This window comes from Jaculus jaculus, chromosome 6, assembly GCF_020740685.1.
Source record: "Jaculus jaculus isolate mJacJac1 chromosome 6, mJacJac1.mat.Y.cur, whole genome shotgun sequence".
Taxonomy (NCBI): domain Eukaryota; kingdom Metazoa; phylum Chordata; class Mammalia; order Rodentia; family Dipodidae; genus Jaculus; species Jaculus jaculus.
The window spans coordinates 42,159,785-42,172,574 of NC_059107.1; the positions used below are offsets into that span (position 1 = coordinate 42,159,785).

Here is a 12,790-nt window from a genome sequence, read left to right on the forward strand (position 1 = left end):
TAATTAATTTTCCTAATTTAATTATAATAATAAGATCTAGTAACACTAAGCAAGATAATATAATTCCAAGTGATGAAGATACTTGAGCATAGAAGATAACGTACACCTGGAAAGACACTCAACATTGTTAGTGATTAGAAAAAAGCAAATTAAGTTGAGAAGAGCCCACTTCCACAACCTTTGTTAAGTATCATTTTATACACATGACATTGTTCCCTTCAATTGTTAAATATATTTCCTTATATATGTATGCATGTCATTTATCTCTTAGTCATCTCTCTTCCATCTATTTATCTTCCTGTGTCAAATAATTATCTATCTGTTATCTATCCATCATCTTCTATCTCATCTCATAACAAGTTCCTACTGTTATGCCTTTCTATCACAAATATATATTTTCAATGCTTAATTTTATTTATAAAAACAATCCCAGTATTTTATCAACTGTATTCATTACTTTTGCATTAACAGAATAGAATCTGACCTGAAGTAGCTTGAAAGAAGGAAAAGTGTTTGTTGTGGCTTACATTTCAAAAAGGGATACTTTCCATTGTGGTGGGAAAGGAAAAGCAGCAGGACGATCACATTGCAGCCAAAGTTTGAAAGGAATTAGAAGGAAGTGGTAGCACACTGTAAATCCTTTAGACCACCCCCAGTGAATCACTTTCTCCAGCAAAGGCTCCACTTCTTGTTCATATCACAATCTTCTAAAACAGACCCACCAGCTGTAGACCATGTATTTAAACCATAAGCCTATGGAGTACTTTCTTATTTGTATTTATTTATTACCAAGCACAGAGAAACACAACACATATTAACATATATGCATGTATGTATTTATGTATGTATGTATATACATTACCAATAGTTCCATTCCATTATGAATAATAACAACTTATCTCACCCCAGTTATGGGAAAACCAAATCTCTTCATTACAACATCTGCCTTTTCCCATAATGAAGTAAGTTTACCTAAAGGAAAAAAGAAAAAAAAAAAAAGCATGTTTATCAGCTATCTTATCAAACAATTTTGTCAGATATACCAGGTAACAATACATGTCATCTCAACTGGGAAATCAAAGTTTCATGTGTTCAAAGTTTCATGTGTTACCATTCTTGGGTCTCAACCCACCTTGGTAACAGTGGTCACAACCACTTCTGATGATAGAAGAGTCAGATCAACAAGGTGTCCATGGACTATTTTCACCCATATTAAACTGGTCTTCAGTTCAACAGAGAAGAATTCTTCACAGGTTGTAGGAGTGGGTGATGTTATGGCTCTCACAGCTGACAGTGAACCTGCCCTTGACACTTATAGGAATCACAGTTTTCTTAGCAAATCCATGTAGCAGTGGTCTCAAACTATTATGTTAACAGTACCTTTAACTTCACCCTGAAAACACTTCTCTCTGCTCCCAAAGTTGTCAGTGGTTCTTAGCGCCCAGCATCAGTGACCTCAGGCTAGTAAGTGTTTTGCTAGCCTACCCTGGTAAAAAGGACCTCAGATCTCCTAGTTAACATTTTTTATAATTTATGCAGGTTAACATTGTGTCAGTTCACATTAATTATATTATGTCATTCCTGGCTCAGACAACCAGCAGTGGTCTCGTCTCACCCAAATAAGAGTGGAGACCTGCCATCAAGCTGTCATTACATGTCTGCTGCGTGATGACTTAAGAAGGTTCTAAGGTTCATCAGGTAACAATACTCTCTACCAGGAAATGCTAGTGCAAAGTCCCACATGTGTTACTTCTTGGACGAACTAGGGACTGTCTTCACCTTAAGCTGGTACCTGTGGTCTCAGACAGTATACATTACTAAGGGGGAAGACCACACAGGACACCAGGGTCAAAGTTCATCAGCATGGTGATAGTTGAAAGTCATCAGGGAAAAATGCTTCTGGGGTCAAACAGGTGATGCCCCAGCTTCACATTTGACATTGGTTCTACTCACCCAGGGATCAAAGGTCTGAGCAGTCAGTTTACTCTTTCTTGTTTCACTATAATAACTGTAGTTCTTCCCTTTCCACAAAAACAGTGAACTTTGCATCCACAGGTAACACTGGGTATTAGCTTCTCATATTACTTGAAAATTATTCTCTACACTTACAGTGAACAATGATCTTAGCCCAAACAAGTCTCTCAGATCAACAAGAAAAGAGTTGTACAACCTAACTGTGGTCAGTGGTCTGTGGTGTCCTACATCACATTAATTCAGGTACATCAAGGTTTAAGTTCTCCCAGCTCAAGGAGGTAAAGAGGTTCCATTACTCTCAAAATCCTACAATACAACCATGGTCATAGTTACCAACATTATGATGATTTTAAATTCTTTATTTTAAAAGTCTTTCAATGATCAAACCTGTAACTGAGGTCACAGCAGCCACAGCTGACAGTGGTCTTCAGCTCACTAGGGGAGCAGTGGTCTTGCCAACTCCAGGTGACAGTGGTCACATATTCATGTTAGTAGTTGTTCAAACTCACCTTGACAAATGGTCTCTTCACCTCAAGTAACAGTGACTCATGACACCACTCCCTCTGACACACAGTCAACAGTGATGAAGAACACATAAGTAACAGTGATCTCAGGCCCTCAGTGTAACTATGGTCTCAGATCATCCAAGTAGCAGTTTTGCCAGCCTGCCATGGAAACAGGTCTGAGACCACCCAGAAAATAAGTAAACCGACTACTGAGACCTTTGATCCCTGGGTGAGTAGAACCAATGTCAAATGTGAAGCTGGGGCATCTCCTGTTTGACCCCAGAAGAATGTTGCCCTGATAACTTTCAACTATCACCATGCTAATGAACTTTGACCCTGGTGTCCTGGGTGGATCAAGTAACAATGGTTTGCAGCTCACCAATGTAGCTCAACTCACCAAGATAACACTGCTAATTTTTCCTTCACCTGAGAAACATGTACTTCTTGGTCTAATCAGCAAACAGTGATTCCATTATGTCACCCATGGAAATGCAATTCTCAGACACCCCTCTAATAGTGGTTGTAAAATTCCTGAGGAAACAATGATTCTCATTTTCTACATGTAGCAATCACCTCAGACCTCCTTGTTAACTGTGGTCACAGCAACTGAAGATAGGAGATCCTAGCTCACAGACATAACAGTGGGTCACATCTCATCCAGTTAACAAGTCTCAGCTCATTCAAGAAATGAATATCTCATCACCCATAGGTAACAGTAGTTCTCACTCACCCAGGTGGCAGTGGTCTTTCTCAATGTATGTCAGGGTGATTTAACTACCACAGGCAGCAGTGATTGTAAGCTCTCCCAGGTAACTGATGCTAAGCTTATTCATGTGTTTCTAATCCCCAGGTAGTAGTGGCTCCTATGAATACATGTAACAGTCTCAGATCACACAGATAATACATCATTGTTCATACAGAAATCAGTGGTCTCACCTCAACCAGGTAACCAAAGCAGCAATGGTTTAGAACTCACCCAAGTACACTGGTTCCCAGATCAAGCAATTTAGCATTGTCTGTGCTCCATACGTGATAACCGTTCTCACAGTTAACAGTCAGTTTACCTCTGCAGGTAACTGTGAATCTCAGCTCACCTAGTAATTATGGTAATCAATTTACTTACATAGTAACAGTGTCCTGAAGCAATAGTGGTCTTGGCCCACATGGGAACACAGGATTTACCTCATACAGATAACAGAGGTCTCTGCTTCCCCAGGAAATGAAAAATCTTATATCACATAGGCAACAGTGTTCACACCTTACCTAGGTAATAGTTGTTCTGTGTTCAAAGAGGAAACAGTTGTTCTTAACTCACCCAGCGACCACTGGTTCCCATAATCCTCAGTTATCTCAGCTTTTCAAGACATTATTTGTTCTTGGCTTCCTAAGCAACAATGGTTCTCAATACAGAAACTATCTTCTCAGCTCTCCCAGGTTATAGTGGTCTCAGCTGTTCCAGGTATCAGAGGCTTCTCAGTGATGCAGGCAGATGTGGCTTAGGCAGAAGACACCCAGTGGACTCAACTCTTTCTTTCCTCTGAAGTGTCACAAGGCTTGAGTTCTGACTTTGTAGCCTGGAATTGTAAAGTTCAAGTGTTTTCTGCAATGTGTATTTTCTCTGTAGCGCTTTTAGCACGTTGCAAAGATAACACTGCACATTTTTTTTTTCTGAGCCCACAATAGACCTGCTGAACTTGACCCATGTTTTTCCTTACCTAACCCCCCAAGAGTGCCTCATGTTACTAGCAAGGAGGGTCTTGCTTATTTATGACCTGTCTCCATAGCTCATGGATTCAAAGCCCATCTGATGGCTTTCAGGCATCCGTCTGTCCTGTCCTAACTCTCATATGGCCCTGCTCTGAGCTTTTCCAAATAGTGTCAAGATCCTCTGCTTGATAGATATTTTCATGATGTCGAAGTATGGCACCTCACCCTGAGCTCTCCTGATAGTGCAAACTATTTATTAGTTTTCATGCAAACTTACTTGAGGATGGTAGAGAATGCATTACAATACAACTCAGGGAACACTGGTTCCCAGCTCATAGGAGATGATGATCTCCAGAAAGACTAGGGATAGGCACAAAGAAGCACCTGTAAGCACAGTGAAATTGAAGACGTAATAAAGACATTATTTAAGGCATAGTGTTATATTCAAACTTGACAACATGTGCATGGCATCTCATTTATATTCACTGAATTCTTAGAACACAAAGGCAAAAATTCTTATACAGAAGAAAGGTTTCTAGCCTCAGACTAAGCCAAACTGCTCATCATCAGTGAGAAATGGCTCCATTTGGATTCTTTTTCCAATTATGGGGTTCCCAGCAGCAGGGCCAGAGCCAAGGTAAGTCTCTGCTCTCATTTCAGAGGAAAGGCAAGGATAGATAGCAAGGAAATGTCATAAGAAGAAAGTGAAGTGTTTTTACCTCCATCAGTCCCTGGGGGCCTGGAGTCCTGGTGTCTAATCTCTTAGTATAGGACCTCTTTCAATAGGAATCTCAGGGCCATGCAGTTTGATTTTAGTTGTCAAGACAACTTGTGCTTTGATTTATGCATCTTAAAACATTAATCTCCTGGACCCCTGAGGGCCTGCACACAAGAACAGGAGACAGCACAGCCTTTACCATGCAAGCCTCACAATGGAGCCTCACTGTGTATCCCTCACCATCGAACCTTCACCATGCATGCCTGATCACATGAGAAACCATTAGAATCCTGGCCACTGGCTACGTTCTCTTCTATGGAAACTGGCTTCCACTCTTCTCCAGGATCTTGCCATGATTGGCCTTTCCTTTTTATTCTTGCATGTGTGTATGGTATGTATGCAGTTCTACATGTTTAGGTATATGTGTGCATGCATGTGTGTGCATATGTGTGTGTTTGTATAAAACAAACAGCACTCACCACAAACAACCCTCAAAGATAACTTTTTATCATTTTTATCATTACTATTATTATTAACAACATTTTTAGGGATATATCAGGTGTTGGTAGCCCCTTTTTCCACATCCTGGCCCCCATTGCACTGGGGATGCTCCTCAGTGGGGTTGCGCATATTCCCTATGGGGTTGTGGGTTTTATGTTGTGGGACTAGCAGTCAGCTATTTTGGGGGGGGAGGATGTCTTTGGACACAATGTCTCAACCTGTGGCTCTTACAATGTTTTCACCCACTCTTCTGCAAAATTCCCTGAGCTGTGGTGGGTGTGTTTTAAGTCTACTTCAGTGACGAACTCTCAGGAGCCTCTAGATCTCTGGTTAATTAGCGACTATCCTCAGTATCTGTCTCCTTCACCCTGGTGCCAGCATGGAAGCAGTGCTCTTACTTGTCTCTCCAGTTCCTCTGTGGTCTCTGCTGTGCCTTGGCAGAAGTGTGAGGGGTGATTTATCTCCTCGGGTCTCACTACCTTCTGAAAAGGAAGAACAGATTACCCAATGGAGAGTGAAGTCAGTATAGTTTAACTAGGATAAGCATTATTAACTGAGAGATAATTTGATGTATTTAAACCTTCATTTAGCCAACGTCTAGTGACAGCTTGACACTGGAGAACATAATGTTTGTCTCCATATGATTCTGATCTGGTTCCCAATTCCAGATATGGGTTACTTTAAACTGCATGGATCTCTTGGCCAATCAGAAAACTATTGGTTATCCACCAAGGCTGTGTGCCACTATTGCACTAGCAAGGACAAAAGATCGTTATAAATTACTTTTTAAGTCACTGCTTCATGTTCACTGGGTCCTACACTTTATAGATCCTACCTGGTCCACAGAGCCACTCCAGGACCAGTATGAATCCTTTGGAGACATTTACACCCCATTCAAACCTCAGCACTCTGTGCAATGTTCTAAACTCACTTGTTCCATTTCATATTTACTCACATAGAATTGGGGATATATTTTTAAATGACATAAAAATTCTATATTAGAGACTCATAAGATAGCACAAAGGAGTCAGACAAAAACAATTACTCATCACTTAGACATAAGGTGAAGAAAGATCCTTATGTTGGGAACCTGGAGCCACCTCATCTTTTTCTGTCTCAAACATTTGCTGCCTAGCCACATCTTCCCAGTCCATGGAAATGGAGAGATTTGAGCTACGAAGGGTTTAGTGATAAAGTATACTTATGTTTACATCAAAATGGAAGGAGAGCTGGATGGATATAGATGCTGAGAGGAGTATGAGTGGATGCTTTAGAAGGCTGGTAGATGGACAGATGGAGAACTGAGTAGATGGAGAGCTAGGTAGATCAATATTTGGATGGAGGGGTGAATGGATGGGTAGAAGGAAGGAGGATTAAATGGGTTGATGGATAGGTGAATTCTTAGGCAGATGGATGGAATGACATGTGATAAATTGTATACAACAAAATATTAACTTCAGATATTAAGAGAAAGATATTGATGGACCATAGATAATCTTCCAATATTTTCACATTACAGATTCATGTAACAATATACACTGGTAGCTGTAAGCTTCAATGTGACTGTGGTTGTGTAATGATAAATCACATAATTAGGAGTTTGACTCCTTAAACCTGAATCATGGTGATGAAGCAAGTGATCTTCAGTAAAGCTTTTAAACCACGCACAGAACAGCTCACCCTATAAGAGAAGGATTATGAGGGGTCAGTAGCAGCTCAATGGTTTTGGTTATATGTCAGGCCTATTGGCAGGTGAATGTCTTCCACTACACAAGAAAAGCATCTGCTGACATCCAGAGCATGCCTTTCTCCTTCCATTACTTTCCTTCATTTGTTCTTTCCTTCCTTCCTTCCTTCCTTCCTTCCTTCCTTCCTTCCTTTTTGCCTTCCTTCTTCTCAGAGCTATTTTGTATAGGAAAGAACAATCAATTCAAAGAGACATCAGAAGGGCTTCCTGGCAGCAGGGGTTTTAGTAGGTTACTGAGAAGAATGTGGTTGAATGGAGACATGACTTCAGTCCTAGTAATCCACAGCAGGGAGATCCAAACAGTAGAACTGAGGTAGTTTGGCTGGAGTCCTTCATGGCTTTGGTAAAACCTTTAGATTCCTTCAGACAGCACAAGCGCTCTGATGGGCTCAGCAGAAGGGGTTGATTTTACAGACAGGGGAAAGGTGAGGAAAGCCAAATTTTGCTTCAGTTACTGTCCTTAAACGGTTCATGACAGAAAAATGGGACAATCATAATTGGCGCAGATCAGTGGCTAGGGACAACTGTAAAAGTCCTCCTGGATAATATGGTTTCTATTCTAATGACAGCTTAGCTCCACCTCGGTGGGATATTTATAGCAGGGAATGTGGTCTTTGATCCTTTAGACATAAGGACAGAGTCCTTATACAAACAAGTGTTTGTTTAACAGAAGATTCAGGCCCTGGGGATGCTGTTATGTCCAGGGTAGCCAAAACGCATTGACAAGACACATTGTGAGCAGTTTCTTGGCTGGTGACAGACACACAAGGGCTCCCCAAAGCAGTATAAAATCATGTCACAGTAACAACCAGGCATGCATGAAAGTGAAAGGACAAAGTTGAGATATTTGAGCCCCTCCCCACTGAATGGCCTTGCTCAGTCTTAAGCCCTTCAGGCCTAAGGCTCCCCACAGATGCCTCCTTTTACCACAGCAGTGTCTCTGGATCCTGAAATGGGCAGAAGAGCCACTGTATCCTGAGAGTCATTGTGAGACATTTCTGTTTCTTACATGCAGACTAAAAGCAGTGATTGACAGGAGACAGAGTCCACCTCACCTACCACCCCAATCCTAGTAGCCAGGCCTGTGTTAGCCCAGAGCAGTACACAAGGGCAGGTAATAGAGCTTTGATGCAGCTCAGCTTGGAAACACATTTCTAGTTTTTAACATATTTATCTCCCATCACCATTCCTTGTCTTTTTCTCCTTGGAGTACTGCTATCTAGAACCAAGGTAAAAAGTGTGTCCTTACTTCTGGATGCTAAGAACTGCAGGCAAGTGTATTTATGCTCACGTGAATGTATGCATGTAGCTCTTATGCTCTTGGTCACTCACATGGAGGCACATTCCCAGGTTTGTCTGTTCATAAGTTTTGCTCTCATCACACTAGGATTTATCTCTGATCACAGTGCACTGGTTCCCCTAGGCTCTAACTTGGACAAATACCCAACCCTGCCATCATTTGTCACCTGTCCTGCAGGAGGCGCAACTAACACATTTCTATCCAGTCAAAAGAATTAGGGCTGGCAGTAAGAAGAAATAAATAAGTAAAACTAGTATGAATAAAATGGGTTCCTAGTTACTGATGCTGTTGGCATCCAGCGATGTTATCAGGTCTGACCACTTCTGTGAGACTGGTCTGGACAAATTTCATATCCAGTCAGACTGTGGTCATATAGCCTTGCTGTAGAATTCCAGTTTCTACAGCAGTAGCTCCCAGTAATTGAAGTAATAAGAAGAATAGGACTGCTTGTTCCCAGTTCTACATCACCAAGGACAGTGATTCTTCCTATTGGGTCTCTGGAGTCACAGTGCAGGTATCCATGGTGAGACAAGCCACTGACCATTTCATCATTCACGAAGTTCCCAGCCTCTGTCTGCATTCTGCATTCACATCTCTCAAACTTTGAATGCCCTGATGACATTTTATGGAGTCGGTGGTGCAAACTCTCCCTCTCCTTCCAAACTATGGCCTCCCTATTTCAGGGTTCTGAAAATCCACCTGCATCCACCTGCAGGCAATGGTGTGAATAAAATGCATTATTGTTCGAAGTGATATGGAAACAGATTTGAAAGATCAAAAAACAGGTAGTTTAACAGACCATACCCCAATGTAGATTTGCAGACAGAAAAGAATAAAAAAGTTCACAGAAATTCTAGGGAAATGCATGTTCTAACTTGGTATGTAGCAGTACTACACTGATAAACCATGAACAGCCTTTTTGACATCAGTAAAACAATCATACATTTATCCCCATATCATCATAGGCAGCAATAAGGACCACACAGAGTTTCTTCAAGGGCAGCTTGTCATGACAAGTGAGGAGCAGCCTCTGGTTCAACTCTCAGAGATAGGTCAGGGCACCCTTACTGTGGGTGCTGCTCTGGGATACAGGTCAAGCGGGGAGAAGAGAAGTATAGGGAACAGTCATTGTGCCCATCAGGGTCCTCTGTGGCTCTACATTGTCACTTGAATTAAAGAACTCGTTGTAGGTTTTCACATTACTCTGTCACTGTATGCTTACTAGTTTTCCAGAACCATGTCTGTGACTATGGTGATGCATCACCCACACAAGACTTATCGTGGAATTGTATCACTATATCTCATTCAATGCAATAGTTTTCAGTTGCAGATTTTTCCAGAAATAATTGCATCTTTATTTCTGTTTGGATGAACTTCCATCATATACTATGTGTGTATCAATTTTATTACCCTTTCCTTAAACTGAAGAAATTAAGAGTTGGAAAGATCTCCCATATTCATGATTTGTAAGAATTGATATAGCAGAGTGGCTATATTAGCAAAAGCAATTTATAGATTAAATTTGACTCTTTCAGAGAGTGGAAGACAAAGAGACTAAACTGCAGAAGATAGGGCTGTGCTAAAAGCTCTTGGGCATGCAGAGCTCTCAGTGGGTAAGAGCAGCACAAAGCCTCTTGGGTACACCCAGCTCTGAGGATATGGATATCGATTCAGATTCCTAGATCAGTCTTCTAAGAATTCTACAGCATCCTATTTTCTACAAAAGCCTAAGTTTCTGTACTTTAGTCTTATGACTTCAAGTCTCTGAAAGAGTCAGAATTGTTTGTTTCACTTACCTGCATTACAGCTGGGAAACACTCTTCACAGACAAAGTGCTCTTTTTTGGTAGTGTTCTCCTTTTCTTATCTCAGGAAGAACAGTCCTATATCATCCATTTCAAAATAGTGAAAATATGTGCTTTCTCTCCATTGCTTAGTTTTGTAGTAATTTATGAAATATGTGATTGATGAACACCTTGTTCACCCATGGCTGGATGCAAAAGAGCCTTACTAATAAGGTTCACAATACTAAGGCAGTTTTGTTCACATGAGAGACATAATTCCAATCTTAAAAGAATAGTAGGACTCAATTGATTCCTTACTCATTATATATTTAAAGTGCATGCAACTGTCAAAAAATGCTGACAAAACATGTCTATATTATAATTCAAGAATATGTGACTAGTTCATTACATTGAAAAAATATAATACAGATAAAGTAAATCGAAGGATCTTGAGTTAGAGAGATTATCCAAAATGGTTGCTGTGAAGTCAACATAATCACAACTCAGTTTTAGAACTTTATTAAAAATTTACATAATCCTCTTAAACCTTCTCATTTACCTTCCTTATCCACCCTCCAGTGATCTTCTCTTTTCAACTCTACCTTCTTTAGTTTTTCTATTCTGATTTATTTTTCTTTTTTTCCCTGAAGTATCTTCAATGACAGCATATTGGTGGGCCCAAATTTATGCAGATTTTGTGCAGGTAACAATGGCTTCTGTGACACCATGAATGCAATGACGACTTTGTGCCTGGAGACAGCATTTCAAATTGTTTCTCCATCCATTGGCTCTCACATTCTTTCTGCCATCTCCTGATCAATCATCCCAGAGGTATAGTAAAGATGTCTTGGATGGCATAACAGAGATGTCTCACTTAGTGCTAAACACATGACTATAACTTTGTCTTAGCACTAAAAAATAATAGCTAAGTTTCTTTCCATTTCAGAAAGGAAGTATGATTTTTTTTCCATTCTTCTCTGTGCTTAGATTGTGTAAAACTGTGCACAAATATCCCTGGGTTCCAGATAACTCATTGTAAAGCTGGCTTTCTTTGGTCTTTTGGGTTCAGAGTGTAAGTAAGTTCTCACTTGAGCAGGAAGAATGGATATAGATCTGGGGATTAGGAGGTGCTGTGTATTTTCTAATCTGTTACAAAATTAATGTTTAGCAAGTTTTTATAATGATATATATATATATATATATATATATATATATATATATATGGAGAGAGAGAGAGAGAGAGAGAGAGAGAAGTTTTATATATATATATATATATCACATTTCTTAGTTGAATTCACTTTTCAGAGTATGCCAAATTCAACCAATCTTCATAGAAATACTTGTGTAAAGTAAAGTGCATGACTAGGAGCAAGAACCCCTTCAGAAGAAAAACAAAAGCACTGAGAACTCTCCTTGCTTGTCAACTTTACCTCTGCAGATTAAGTTCAAGGGCCACATAGATTCATAAGACAAAATCTGACTAGTCTACACCTATCTATTTGCATATATCTTCCTCAGAAACCATAGATGGCTCCAACTTCCTTTTAAGACTTATAGGTAGGGAAGTACATCAATTGAGACAGAGATCAGAAAGCAAAATGGATTTCCAGGCCCAAATATTCAGCTTCCTGCTACTCAGTGTCACAGGTATGATAGAGAGAAGGATCAGAGATGAAAACCTAGAAAACTATTCTCCAACTAAGTTTGAGTCTAAGAGAATCCATTGTTTCTTTCTTTTACTTGTTCTGTAGGAAATGAAAATATTCTTGGATTTCAATTTCTATTTCTTTTCACTTCTCCCCCATGATCACAGTATCCAATGGAGAAATTGTGCTCACCCAGTCTCCAGCATCCATGGCTGTTTCTCAAGGAGAGAGGGTCACCATCACCTGCAGAGCCAGAAAAAGTATAAGTTACATGTACTGGTACCAACAGAAGTCAGGAGCTTCCCCTAAGCTGCTGGTTTATGACATATCAAACCTGGTTTCTGGAGTCCCAGCTCGCTTCAGCGGCAGTGGGTCTGGGACCTCTTTCTCTCTCACCATCAGTGGCATGGAGCCTGAAGACGCTGCAATCTATTTCTGTCAACAGTGGGATACCCCTCCCACAGGTGATACAGACTGGAACAAAAACCCCTTCAACACAGAGGGCCAGCTGCTCCTCTCAGATAACTGGCGTGGTCAAGAGTGACATTGATTTGTGACAAGAGCTCTTCTTTTTTATGCAGTTAAATACAGGATGAAAGACATTCAAGGGAATCTGTTCTTCTGTGGGAGACAGGAGAATGGTGTGGGGAGGTAATGAGGTAAGGCAACAAAAGATTCCCATTTACGTTGCATTTAAGTGAGTGTTGTGAGCTTGGGTACAGACAGTCAAAATGTGGCAGAGATGGTTGGTTTATAACCAAATGTGCATTGGCTTTTTGGAATATTCACTGTCAAAATAATTTGCTATGAAATGTGGAAAAATAATGCCAAAACAACTCCCCTTTCCCAAGTCTGAGTCAGTCATGGGAGAGGAGCAGTCATGTTTAGATTCAAGGACTGAAGAATGA

At 40.4% G+C, this 12,790-nt stretch overlaps 1 gene segment (V, D, J or C); it reads left to right on the forward strand.

The window, feature by feature from the left end:
- The first annotated feature begins 11,834 nt into the window (after nt 1-11,834).
- On the forward strand, nt 11,835-12,426 carry LOC123461494. The segment is given in 2 exon segments: nt 11,835-11,883; nt 12,050-12,426. Coding segments are annotated over 2 exon segments (426 nt in total).
- The last annotated feature ends 364 nt before the right edge of the window (nt 12,427-12,790 follow it).